This window comes from Balearica regulorum, chromosome 6 (genome assembly GCF_011004875.1).
Source record: "Balearica regulorum gibbericeps isolate bBalReg1 chromosome 6, bBalReg1.pri, whole genome shotgun sequence".
In the NCBI taxonomy this organism is placed as follows: Eukaryota; Metazoa; Chordata; class Aves; order Gruiformes; family Gruidae; genus Balearica; species Balearica regulorum.
This window is the reverse complement of record NC_046189.1, coordinates 43,374,173-43,388,606: the sequence shown is the minus strand read 5'-3', so window position 1 is coordinate 43,388,606 and position 14,434 is coordinate 43,374,173. Positions and strand designations below refer to the sequence as shown.

The window sequence follows — 14,434 nt, the reverse complement described above, 5'->3', positions numbered from 1 at the left end:
GATAGTTATGTGAGGAATGAAAGATGGACTTTTTACACAGAAAACAGAAACATGTTTTTAATCTGTTTAAGCTGAACACTCATGTGCAAAAATATAATCCTTAAAAACTGATATTCATCCCAAGTCAGTATAAAATATTGCAGTGATTAATTTTTTTCTTGGCACAGAAAGGTTTGTGAAACATCAGTTCTGAAATAATGAAACATTTGTTTCAGTTTGATGACAGAATCTGGCAGAATTGCCTCTTTTGGGCACTTATCAAACTGATGCCAGAGAATCCTTGCATATGAATGTTCTTCAGATACTATTACTTCAGCTTCTGCAGTCATGAGAGAGTCCAGACTCCACATCAATTTTAGGTAGTGCCAATACTTACTTGCTGTTTAGAATCTGCTTAGAAGGGTTGGAATACAGACATGTAGTGCTATCAGCCCCACTCCATGAGCTATGTCTTCATAAGCCTTAATGTTGCCTCCACAGAATTGTGCTGTACCATTGTCACCCTGCTACCTAAAGCATGAGTGTTCATCTTCTTGAGCTTGACAAATTGCACAGCTTTTCCACTGGCAAAAGTAGATCATGGGGAATCAGAATGGTTTGGGTTGGAAGGAACCTCAAAGACCATCTAGTTCCAAGCCCCCTGCCATGGGCAGGGACACCCTCCACTAGCCCAGGTTGCCCAAAGCCCCATCCAACCTGGCCTTGAACACTTCCAGGGATGGGGCCTCCACAACCTCTCTGGGCAACCTGTGCCAGGGCCTCACCACCCCACAGGGAAGAATTTCTTCCTGATACCTAAACTGAATCTACCCTTCTTCAGTTTGAAACCATTACACGTTGTCCTTTCACTACATGCCTCTTGTAGACAGTTCCTCTCCATCTTTCTTGTAGGCCCCTTTCTTGTAGGTACTGGAAGGTGCTCTAAGGTCTCACTGGAGCCTTTGCTTCTCCAGGCTGAACTCACCTCTGGCCTCCACCTGGACATTGAGCTGTTGAGTGCAACTCTTTTGAGTGCAACTGTCCAGCCAGTTCCTTACCTATTGAGTAGTCTATCCGTCAAATCCATGTCTCTCCAATTTAGAGACAAGGATATCATGCAGGACAGTTTCAGATGCTTTGCACAAGTCCAGTAGATGACATCAGTTGCACTTCCCTTATCCACCAACACTGTAACCTTGTCGTAGAAGGCCACCAAATTTGTCAGGCACCATTTGCCCTTAGTGAAGCCATGCTGGCTGTCACTAGTCACCTCCTTATTTTCCATATGCCTGAGAATATTTTCCAGGAGGATCTGCTCCATGATTTTGCTGGGTACAGAGGTGAGAGGCTGACCAGCCTGTAGTTCCCTGGTTCTTCCTTTTTTCCCTTCTTAAAAATGGGGGTTGTGTTTCCCCTTTTCCACTCAGTGGGAACTTCATCAGACTGCCACAACTTGTCAAGTATGATGGAGAGTGGCTTAGCAACTTCATCCACCAGTTCCCTCAGAACCCATGGATGCATCTCATCAGGTCCCTTGGACTTGTGCACCTTCAGGCTCCTTAGATGGTCTCGAAACTGATCCTTTCCTACAGTGTGCATGTATGATGTGTGAATGCAGAAGTATTTCAAGTGATGTCTATTTCTAACTAAAAATAACACAATTACTTGTAAAATAGGAGAAAATAAGATTTGGAGTTGCAATTTAATTTGCATGTATCATTTAATAATGAGTTTATCTTGTCAGATGGAGTCAAAAGAGATGCATTTTTTAAAAATGTCATATTTTATCCCACGTCTTACTAAAATGGCCATTGCATGTTCCCAGATAGTAGAATGGCAAGTGTTGCCTTCTCTGTTTCCATTTTTGCCGGGCGGTTCCTGACTCAGTTATGCCGATCTTAAGACTCGGATCTGCTTTTAAGTGGCTTTTAGTACGTCACCTTATGTGGGTAAAGACTGTTGAAACAAACATTTGTGGAATTGTGATGTGGTGTATTTGTGAATTTCTGAGTATTTTCACTGTTGTGGATTGCGATGCAATACACAGTGAGTTGTTACACCACTGATTGCATCTGGCCTGCTGTTAGAAAGGGGGGAGCTATGAAGAGTTTAGAGCGTAATGCAGGAATGTACCGTGTGCCTCGCACAGTGTCTCTTACAGTAATATATTAAGGTTATTTGTGGATATAAGTGTCCTTGTAGTTGGTATGTTACGTGCGAAACACAAGTCAATCTTGCTGTTGATTTACTAAAAAAAGTTTTGTGGTGGTGGTTGATTTGCTATAGAAAGTTTTATTGTGGTGACTTTTTTCCCTAGAGAGTATTACGTAAAGTGCTTAGAGTAAATCATTGAAAGCAACATAATTACAGTGGACTTCTGCAAAACTTGGGATATTTAGCACTTAACGTGGCCTTTAAGGCTTGTACAGTATTTGAGACATGTAAAGTGATTCTCATTAATTATATTGACACTTTTATTTGAGTTCAGAAATATCAGAGATCTAAAGCATAGTAATAAACTGTGTGTTGGAAGATCTATGACCAGACGCTGTCACTAGAGCAGGGAGCGTCACTGGGAGCCTCCTGTGTCTGTCCATAGCTTGTCTGTAATGAACTGCACCCATTCCTGTGGGTGCTACACTTCCTTCTCTCTGAGGTTTTGGTCAGGGCACTGGTTTGTTCTGTGTATTTTTTTTGCACACCACTGCTTTTACACCCACTCCTCCTTGGTTCTGTGGCCTTTGTGACATTGCATTGCGGAACCCATGGGTCACCCAGCCCCACCCTGACCAGCATCAGTGTTCTGCATTTACCTTCTGTGCTCTGACCATTCTGGGCTCTGCCCCGCTTCGAAAGAGAAGAGTTAGATGTTAAATTGTACTTCATAAAAGGAAACCGCATTTCAGATTTGCGATGAACTATACTGTTCTGGACGATCTGTTCTGAGAGACTCTGATGTGCTTCCCTTCAGCAGCTGTAAGATCTTCAGCATTAGAGCACTCGTATTGACTCAAGAAATAATCACAGACTGGCAATACTATGATACAATATGATTAAATACCTTGTTGTAAGGCAAGAGAACACCAAATGTAGTGGGACTCTTCTGCAGTTGACTGTCAAGTAGTGTTAAAATTTCACTCGGTCATTGAAGAAGACTGAAGTATGTTTTTACCCCTGCACTTTCAACTTCTGTTTCGCTGTGTTAGAGGTAGTAATTGAAATAATGAAGCAGTACATGGGAGTGTAGAGGTTAAACTGGAAGTTGGAGGTAAGTCTACTGTTTAGATTTTTTTAAGACCCACTTTATAGTATTCATGCATCCCAAATAACGTTGATAGGATACTATTCTATCCATGATTGTACTCCATGAAGGGAGTTATTTGTTAATACCTGTTTAAGAGCAAGAATATATTTTTCTACATTAGTATACATTTCAGCAAAGGTTTTGATTATGAAATTGGTAGGTAATTAAAGAAATTTCACCTTCTAATGTGAAAATGATTTGATTGTTGTTTCCTCTAGTAAACCTTCACCTATTTTCAGTGTTATTATTTTTATTAAACATTAGAATTCCCCCCCCCCCAAGACAACATTGTCCTTGTGTAAAGCTGCACATACTTCCCTTCTCCATTACTTTTTAATGAGGTACTGCTTTCTGTTTTCATTGAGGTTAAGTTGCATTCATGATTATTGTTCACTATGGAAAATTCTGGGAAAATAATGAGTTTGGGGCAAAGCATTGAGAGGGAACTGACACAAATCACTACACCTGGAAAATAAAAAAATGGGAGTTTTTTGTTTCAAGTTTTACTCACTCAATTTCTCTTTTACAAATATGAGAGTTTAAAAAGCAGTCATGAAAGTTCGTCATAAGTTTTGACTGGCAAAATACACTAAAAATGGAACAAATGTCTAATTTATACTTGAGGTTAAGAAGAATATGGATCTGCTGTAACTGGTATGGACTTTTTTAGTCACAGAACGCATTAGGTCTACAGTGTAATTATTGCTGATCCTGACTAATGACTGTTTCAGGGATTATCTCTTTTGGAGTCAGCCATCTGGTGTAGTTAGAGTAATTAACTAAACATAATTAAGGGTTGACTTAGCTTGAAAGCAAAAGTATGTATGTCTCTAGGAAAAGAGTATAATTTCTTCAGTTCAAAATCATTCAGAAATACCACTATTCCAGTTTTCTATTAATGACTTGAAACAAGCTGCTGAAATAAAGGTTGAAAATGCAACCACCCCAAAGAATACCCCTCAACCTCCCGAAAACTGAAACAAAAAGGGGGGGGGGGGGAAGGAGGGGATCCTTAAAAGGACAGTTTATTATTATTTTTCCAGTTTGTATTTGATGCTGTATTACCAATTCAAACAGATGGCTTACGTTGGTTAAAAGCATGCAGCAACAGTATAGCTAAATTTACATTTCTGTATTAAAAAAATTATTGATTTACCAAGGATATCTTCCTATTTATGACACAAATGTGGATTGCTTATAGTTGGTTCTTAACTGTGCTTATTTATAAAATACATTAGATGGTAAAGACTTATTTTAATGCTGTATTATTACACACAACATGACAGCAATTTTTTTTTAGAATTTGGAGAGCTCTGGGATGTTTTTGTCGGGAAACATAAGTAAAATACAAGGTTTCAATCCTGAGTTTTGAATGCAGTGCATTAAAGCTTAGAAATACCTTCCCTTATATACGTGATTACTATAATAATACCATTATGATGTGTTTCTGATTTCCCTTATGCCATCCGTATATACAGTAAATTAACTGTAGCCATACTTACAACAATGAATACCAGAATACAACAAAACCATAGGTTTTTGTACAAGGACTGCCTTTTGGCTTCACCGAAGTTCAATCATTCATAGTGCCTAAAAATGTACTTTGTTATATTAATTTATGTCTATTTATTGATCTCTGTATACTAAAGATAGTAAAGTTTTTGTAGCGTGAAATAATGTATCTGTTTGCAAATGCTACAGACTTAATCTTAGGTACACGAAAAGGATTTCTATTAATTATTATCCTTAGGAATAATTATAAAATTTAATGGACATAATAGAGCATTTAAAGACTACAGTGTATACAGTGTTTTTCAGTGGTCTGCTTCCACTGAGTAGTGGTCTAGCTGAATTATATTCACAGATTACTAAAAATCAATGAGGTATTCCTTAACTGTGGATAGAAAATGTTTAATTGGAGAAAAGCATGTATTTAGGAGTCTCGAATTAAAAAATTCACGTTTAATAATATTTAGCCTTTATGAAGTCTCTGAAGGAAATAGTTTTTGTGATTTCTACTGTCGTTCTGAAGGAAAAGGTCATAGTCCTCATATTCAATATGCCAGCAGATACTTTTTGAACCATATCAGTGTAAGTAGTTAATTTTTCTGTATTTGCAGAAAAAAAAATTATTCTGCATGCGTGAAAATTATGTGTGATAAATTGGGCTATAAAGAGTAAAAGCAATGGAGTCTTTTGATGCTGTTCTCTGCAGAGTGGGTGGTTGCAGTTTGTGTAAAAGGTAGGCAGTTTTGTACGATATGCTATAGTTCCCTTATTCACGGAATTTTCACTTTGGGAAAGTAGTATCTTTTGTTCTGCTAGCTAGGAAGGTCTAGAGACTTTATCTGGTACGTAGAAGTTGCCACATACAACAATTATTAGTGATAAGGAATTAATGATATGGTTAAAATGGGCACAGCGTAGCTTCCGGATATTTTGTTTGTTTCTCCGTGACTTTTGCTTTTGTATTTCCTTTGGCTTTTTAAGATTAATTTTTACTGACTGGGAGGAACCAAGTATATACTGGATCCTTCTGGAGAAGCAGGTAACAGCTTTTATGCTGGCTTTCCAAATGAGTAATTGGGAGGTCACGGTTTAACATAACTTTGGGTCAGGAGTGCTGTTTAGCACATCAGCTTTCTAGATTGAGTAAAATAAAATCTGGGAAAGTGTGTGTCTCTTGTGTACTTGGCATTCTGTTTTACAAAGACTGGGAGTGAGATTTTATAGCAGTTGTTTGACTTAGGCTTAGTACTAGGCCTGCTGGAGTTTCCAGTGATAGGCCTGAGAAAGGGTGTTGCTTCTGTAGCTGAAGGAGACTGCAGCACAGGAACCGGTTTCTCCAGAGTTTCCTTTTAGGAGTTAGCTTATTGCCTTTGTAATAATAAAGAGACTCTGAAAAGATTTCTTCCCCACCTTATTTGTACTCTGGTCCTGACTCACCATCAACTGCAATTTGGCAGATTGAATTAGGTAGTCTTTTGATTCTGCTACCACTATGCTTAGACATCATTTGCTTGGCTGCAAGTTTTAAGTATTTGAGAAACTTATTTCCCAAGAAGTAGTATTTTTAATAATAATTTTACTGTGTGTTTTTCTTAAAATGCACACACTTGTTCAGTGAAATACGTCTGATAACTTTTGATTTGGGCAATTCATGCATGGCGCAAATAAAAATACCTTATTTTATATCAAAAGCTCACCAGGAAAACACAAAGCTAGTAACTTAAAGGAGTTTTTATATTTTTACTATCTCACCATAATTTATGGGTCCTTCACTAAATTAAGAAACTAGATACAGGCTTTTTGGCAGGCATTACAGGTTCTTTAAAGGAGGGGTCCGTCAGGGAGCAGCAAGAGGAGGGCTGCTCTGCAAGGAGGGACAAGCTGGCAGTCACTAATGGCACTGGCAACGTTTTTCCTGTCCATGGCACAGTCCCGCAGTACCTGAACACTGTGCTGGTCACAGGGTCCAGACAAAACAGAGAGGTCTGTCAGCCCAGTGTCTGTCCGGTAGTCTGGTCAGGAGCAGCAGAAGATAGGAGCTGATGCAGGCCTGAAGGGAAGCTCTTAACAAGAGACATGGGATCCAGCCAGCAGGCATGGGCACAGATGAGGTGCAGAGATGTGACCTAACTCAGGCAAGGGCTGAAAGTGCCAGCCTGGGCCGAAATGGAGCTCCTGAGCAGAGGGGGTGTGTGGTGGTCCCAGGTGAGGCTGGTTGGCATTGAAGTTGAAACGTGATGTAGCTACCTAATTCCCTTGCTGCTGCAGTTTTGCTGGATTCCCCTGATGACTGACTGCTCTTCATGTGATACACTTCTCATGTGAAGATCTCATAGGAACTGCTCAAGAATCAAGTGCAGATCCTGAGACATGGTCAGCACAGACACTCCTGTAGTCCCCTTACGATTGCATTTCCTGCCATAGAAGACAGACTTTTATCTTCTCTCTTATAGATATGGAGTCTGGAGAGCGGTTAACGTCATCATCAGTCTCTTCTACTGCAACTGCTTCGACTCCAGCGTCTTCTACTCCGTCTGTAGCTTCAGCAGTATCGAAAGGTGGCCTTTCCACTGGAGCTGCATCACTGAGTTCCACAATCAACACATGCGGTAAAAATGACTCAGTTATATATTGCAATGTGATTTTAGTGTTTGTCACACTTGTAATTATTATTACAAGTCAAATATAGTAAGGTTGCCCAGATGCATTGAAGAAAAATGTTTGGGTTTGTTTTTGCTAAGCAACATTCACATGAATTCACATATCACATGAATACATTTTACATAGTATTTGTTTATTGAAGGAATGAAATTAATTTAAAATTGCCTATTCCGAACGTGAAAGAAATTTTTGTTTGCAAAGCTGCCTTGAAAGTGAGGATGAAAGTAAGGATTGATCTGGCAAACTCAATGCCACTTTCAGATTAAGATCTAATAATCAACTTCTTGAATATACATCGTTCTCAGCATTCAAGCCCAACCCTTACTGTATTTTTGTATCTGGAGGAATAGTTTCTTCTAATGGAACTTGAGATTGAAACGGTGGATTTCAAATTGTCATAGTCTTAGATAGTCTTGATTAGAGTGAAACATCTCGGCTTGAATCAGAAACTTAAATAGAAGATTTCTCCATGCAGGAATCTCATTTTTGTGAATGAAACTCGTATTTCAACTGAATGATGCATATGTCATCAACAGAACAAAAAATGGTAAATAACTCTTCCCTGTTGTTTCTTTCTTCACTTTGGAGAACAGATCATATACATTCTTTTTGTTAGTTTGAGTACTACTGATTCTTATAGGTTATACAGTAAATAGGAAGTTTTTAATCTTAAATTTATGATAATCCACTGCTTTGAGAACACTTGGTTCTTGCAGCAGAGTGAGCAAGCATGTATTCTCCAAACTGAAAAACTCTTCTGCCCTGATACTGTAGAACCAGTAGTTTCTGAGTGCCCTACTACAGCCTGTGTTTGTTCATTTGCAGCTTCTTGGGGAAGAAAAATAGAAACGAGAATGTCTGCGTACTTAGAATTATGTCTCAACTTTTTATTTTAATTAGTCTAAAATCATCCAGAGAAGTTCTGAACTAAAACTGATCCAGAACAAATAACATTTTATTTTTCAGTACCCCGCAACAAAATCAACTTCAATGTGTCTATGTTCATTAGCCCATGCCATCTGAAATGGTTCTCTGTGGTGGTTCCCAGAATGTAGTAGGAGTTCATTTAAGTATGGAAATAAATGTACAGTCCCAAACTGATGATTTCTGTGACTCATTTACCTCTTCTTGCTACCTTTGCTTTGTAGATATTACAGCATGTAATTTTTTTTGTGTGTGTGTGTGTATATATATATTTGGCCTATGAAAATGCAGTAAGACTAAAGCAGATCAATAATGTAATAAAGGTACTAAACTGTCAGTTTCTTTCTTCATTAGAAAATCTAGGAAGCCCTTTTCTTAAGTAGTTCTAAAAATTATATTCTCAACTTTTATTTTTAAAAAAAAAGTTTCATTTCTGTCTGATAGCTAATCGTTAAAAAGACTGATAGTAATTCCCAGTATTCACAGGTTGTTTCCTTTTTAGATTTTTTTTTTTTTTTAAATGATCAGATCCATTGCCTGGCTGCATCTAATCTTTTAGGAACGTACATATTTTCTCAAGGACACTTTGTATTCCTAAAAATAAGCTGGAATGTAGTTTACTATCAGTACTGTCCCATCAGTTTTATTCATGAGTATATCCATTTCTCTACCTGACGCAGTACACCATGGTTACTGTTGCATCCACTCTGAAAAGGTGTACGCTGTCCTAGAGAAACTTCACAGAAGTATTTATGCTGTCAACCAACCAAAGACTGTATTGCCATGAATGAGCTATGGCTGGAGTGGCATTTTCATTGAGTCAAAACTTTGCTGATTTTGCAAGATGTTCTGTAGTCAAGATAGACTAGTATTCTAGCCTGTTCCTAAACTGAGATGTTACTCACTTTTGTGATGTTAAAAAAAAAGAAAAGGTCTGTCAATCTTAATCTGATAATGAAATTATCTTCACAGTTAAAAAATGCTTTTCTGTAGCATCTAGTAAAATAATTAAGAATGAACAATTATTCTTACTAAGAGAAGGTAAAGGCATCTTAGTCTATACATTAGATCAGAAAGGTTCTTTTTATTCCAATTCATCTATTTATTTCTTTGCAGCAATCAATAGTCTATTAAGTAGGTCCCCACAATGTATGGTGAGTTAGGACTGGGAGTTTTTATGCTTTGCCAGGGACATTACGCTACAAATAAATTATTCTGGCATTTTCCCAGGTCAAATAGACAAAGCACCGATGTGAAACCATTATGGAATGTATCACATACTGTTAGTTTAATTGGTTAATACAGCTCTAGTTCCTGAGTAATAAAGCATTCCAATCAAGTGAACAGATACTTTACTTCTTATTCACCCATTGCTGAAAATAAGAAGATGCATTGGAAAAAAAAATTACCTCTGGAAAGAGGTTTAAATTCATCCTCATGAGAATGTTAGCAACTTTGGAAGAATATAAATCAACAACTCATTTTCTCACATGAGTAAATGATATCATAATTCAGTGTTTTGTGTTTGAGGAGCAATAATACCAGCGTGAGAAACTGTTCAAAGCTGAGCAATAGAGTCTTACTGTTTTGATAATATCAGACCTGAAGGGTTCTTTATTTTTAATTTTCCAAAAAAGGAAGTTCACTTTTTATAAAATAATTTTTTTAAAATCTTTTTTCCAAACCAGAAGGAAGTTCGCTTTTTATAAAATGAAAATTAAAAAAACAACAAACTTTTTTCTAAACCAGAAGCTACTTCTATCAAAGCAAAAATCTTCAGTCTTTTTGGAGTCCAGTATTGCTCATTAAATGAGACCCAGAAGAATTTTAAAATTGTGGGCATAACTGTGCAAAGTCACAGGATTGTTTTAATTGGAAAAGTCTGTAATTTTCCACTTCATTTTCTGATTTATAGTAACAAAGATTTTTTTTTCCTTTTTTTTTCCTTTTTTTTGCCCTTTTTTTTTTTTGCCCTTTTTTTTTTTCCTTTTTTTTTTTTTTTTTTTTTTTTTTGGTGAGTGTCTCAGTCTTTATATAAAAATGACATTGTGGGTCCTAAAATAAATATTGAGAAAGAACAAATTTAGTGCCTAAATGGTAAAACTGTATAAATAAATTTCTTTTGTGGTGTTTTTTATAGTGCTTGGTTTTGTCAAAATTTTTATCTGAGGCTTGTATGTATTTATTGACTTCTGGATTTAAGGATTCTGAATGCTAAGAGGCAATAGCAAAATTGGAATAGATATGTAAAAACAAAGTGGTGATTTACAGTTTGTGGAATGTACAACGGTTTCAATGGTTGAGGGAGAATGTGATGATAATAGTTAAAGTGACACAGATGCATCAAGGATTCTTACAAGGATGTGAACAATAGTAGAGTACAATTGCCAGTTCTCATAGTAACAGAGTACCCATGGTGTTATAAAATCTACATCACAAGTTCTCAATTTTTGGAAATCAATGTTAAGATAGTCAGTACATCTTCATTTTAATGTCTTATATACATATCATTAACAAGCAGACTCTAATTTCATTATTATCAATAATTCTTTAAACATGATACCAGACTCATTTAGACTGGTTCATATTATTGCCTTTATAGGCCAGAAGCCGATTTCTTTCTCAGTGTTCAGACTGCACAGTGCAGTGGGGTCCAGGCAGTACACAGGGGGGATGATATAAAAACAAACCCGCCTGTTTTTCAAAGTTATTGAAGAACGTAAAAGAAAAATACGGAGGAAAAAAGGAAGTGGGGGGAGAAAGTACTTTAATAGGCATAATCCAAGTACTTCCATGTTTTAAAATTCTGTCTCATTTAATATTTGCTATAAGGACTATACAGATGAGTGAACAATTTTGAGTATTGTTTGGACATGGAATTTTACCTTTATTTGTAAGGAACAGACTTAGTAGATAACAACATTGAAAGAAGAACAATTCCAGTGCATTGCTTTTTGGATTTTAGAGATTAAAGGAAACCACTGTATTTGAGCACCTAAATAATTTCATTTAAAACCACATCAAGCACCTATTAGTTCTTATATTAAAGCAAGCCTCATTGAGAGTTGCTGTTATGATTCTAGGTGATTGATACTTTTACAAATATGGCTTAGTAGGTCAGTGGTCTGTGTATGTTCCTTGTATTCTTTCTCTTCAAAGTTAATCATCTGCAGTGTTTGTGCCTAAATTATGTATTGGCTTTCTCAGTAGAGTGCAGTTTGTCAATGCCTTTTGAAAATTTCATCTTTTGGAAAATTAGTCCAAGACTAGCTTCTTTTAACCTATGATTTATGAAGGAAAGTTAGAGTCCTTGTAATTGTGTTCATGTTTGTTACCTGTATACTTAATTCTGTGAGAGCATATTCAGAGTTTATTAAAATGCTTTGTTTGTTTGTTTTTTGAAGTGCTGGAATGAGATAGCCAGTGGTTCGTTCTTCATTTAAATTAGCAGGTATTTTTGATGTTTCACTATTCAGATGAGGGGTTTTATTTTTTTAAACCAACAAGAGTGGATGATGGTTACTTAAGTATATACAAAGCATTTCTAGCCTTTTCCGTGCTTTCCAGCTTTTTACACTGAGGGACATTCACCAGTACTGTGAAATCACCCACACAAGTAGTTTGGAATCATGCATAATAGGATTTTACAAGACTCACTGGTGTTGGTAGGAATGTAGATGGCAAACTTTGCAAGCACTGTAAATGATTAAAGAACAATGCAGAAAGGAGGAATATACCTATTAATTTCTGTCAACATGAGCGGTTCTCTAGATTTGCTGTGTAAGTAGGAATGCCCTTAGCATTGTTAGAAATACCATGTTATTTTTGTATTTCTGCTGGTTGGTGTATTGATGCTTTGTATTTTAACGCTTTGTATTTATTCCTTTTTAGCTCTTTTGAAAACCTTATATTGCTCCGTAAAGTTCATTAATATTAACAAAGGCATTCACGGTTATCATTCCTTGTTACTAAGAGACCAGCATTGTTGAAATGTGTGTTGCCCTTTGGAGTAATGCGTTCAATCATTTATCTGCATAGTGGTTAGTAGAATTTCAAAAATATTTAACCTACTTGAAGTCAAGAGTGTTAAGAACTGCAGTTTAGTATGAAATTTTGCTATGCAGAGTGTGTCTACAGTAAGTAACTTCGGCAAACAGAAAAATAGGAAAATTAAGGAAATAATAGAATTAATTGCTAGACAGATTGTTAATGTTTTCATCATTTGCTTTCATTTTTCCTTTATGTTTTATTTCTTCCATGTTTCTAAATGCATATTTAAAAATTGATGGCTTCTCTTTTCTGGACACATTAGATAATGGCTAGCACACAATGTCTTTTTTTTTTTTTAAAGGCCATAATGATGTGTAATATAGTATAAAGTCACCTCTTTTTTTTTGGTGTGATGAATAAAGTTGATAAACTTACTAAGCTCAAAGGATGTTTTAACTTGACCTATCTTCAGAGTGTTACGAAACATTGCAATGCATTGCTGCTCATCAGCATCATTAAGAATCACCACTGTGGTCTGTGAGAGAGAAGCAAGTGCGTTATTGGAGTTTTTTTTAAAGAAAAAACACCAAGAGAGTATTGTGACGTTTCCTAATTGAACTGTGTAGCAGGTGGTAACTAACATTTAGTATTACTACTTGAGTATGTATCAGTTGTGGAAGAAGGTACATAAATGAGGTTTGGGTTGTGGTGGATTTGTGTGTGGGTTGTTGGTTTTTTGGGGCTTTTGTGTGTGTGATAATTTACTAGCAAGTTAAAGACATTTGAACTAACTTCTGCAAACATAGAACTGAAATACAATGTTTTTAAACTCAGGCTGAAAGTATAAAGAAACACTCACTGTACACATCACCTGCAGTAGTTAGTGTCAGTGAAATTAAGTGCAAATCCATTCTTGTTTTGGAGGAGGAAAAAAAGAGGGAAAAAAAGGAAAAAAAAAGAAAAGGAAAAAAGCGCCTGAACCAGAAATTTGAAATCAGTAAGAGGAATTTCCCTGCACTGTATAATATTGCCATTATGTTGCCTTGTAGTTGCTAATAAGTGAAAAATCCTTGTGAATGCCCCAGAGTTCATAACACCTAACGTGATGAGATACTGCAGTCAGGAGATCATTCCAAAACTATCCATTATATACACTAACACAACAATAGCATTAAAAAAAATCTGGAAGGAGGAATAGAATTAACAATCAATGTCAAGTAATGGCTTCTGTGTACAGAAACCTTTGGTGCTATAGTGACTCTTGGAAAACAGGGAATGCTTGGTCTTTCTGATGCTCTCTTTTTTTGGTGTGCTGCTCTTTATATTAAAACATGGCACAAATTAATTTTCTGGGTTTTGTAGGCCCCTGTTGATCTCTGAAATAGGGTATTTCATGTGCTTTAAGGATAGATACATCAAATAGTTCTGCTTATAAAAGGATATTCCTCTGTTTTTTGATCCCAGCATGTTAAAGGAACAGACTCTTTTCTGCTCCTAACAGAAATTGCCATGGCAAATACGATATCTTTTTTCATTTTTACCTACAAACCTTTTGTTAGAGTTGCTTATGTTTTCAGATGTTTTCTGTGTTGTAGAAATACAATGCCAATACTAGAAAAAGATACTATATGTAAAATTTAATGTTAGCTTTTAAAATACAAAAACTTTCTCGTAATTATTTTGAAGCTTGAGGTTGGACTGCAGAGCATCTGTTTGGATAGTGCAATTTCAAGTGTTGTCGTTTCCCCTCGGGACAGAACAGCTGGGGATCAGCCATGTAAGCTACCTGCTGTGTCAAGTGCCTTCCCAGTGGTCAGCCCCCAGGCTTTGGTCTGTGTGCAGCCAGTTTGGAGTATTCAGAGTTTGGTGGCTTGGGAACCCTTGGTACCCCCCCAGCCTTAGTGATGCATCCCCAGCTAGCCCATTTTCCAGGTAAACAGTGTTGCAAGGATTATTGAGCTAAAGAAGAGATTAATTGTCCTTACCCACCAGGCAGACTTTGTAAAATACTTCAGACTATAGGCTTGATTTAAGTCCCGGACAATTTTGATGAGAATAAAGAAATGT

The 14,434-nt window shown here is 36.6% G+C and overlaps 1 protein-coding gene across 22 annotated transcripts in view; it reads left to right on the top strand.

Moving 5' to 3' along the window:
- Window positions 1-14,434, top strand: part of BAZ2B (bromodomain adjacent to zinc finger domain 2B) — a 160,282-nt gene that overhangs the window by 75,019 nt on the left and 70,829 nt on the right. For all 22 annotated transcript variants that reach the window (XM_075757423.1, XM_075757421.1, XM_075757429.1 and 19 more), the window contains one exon: window positions 7,246-7,401. In XM_075757423.1, the coding sequence (XP_075613538.1) occupies window positions 7,248-7,401 (154 nt within the window). In that variant the 5' untranslated portion in view covers window positions 7,246-7,247. The remainder of the gene's footprint in view (window positions 1-7,245; window positions 7,402-14,434) is intronic.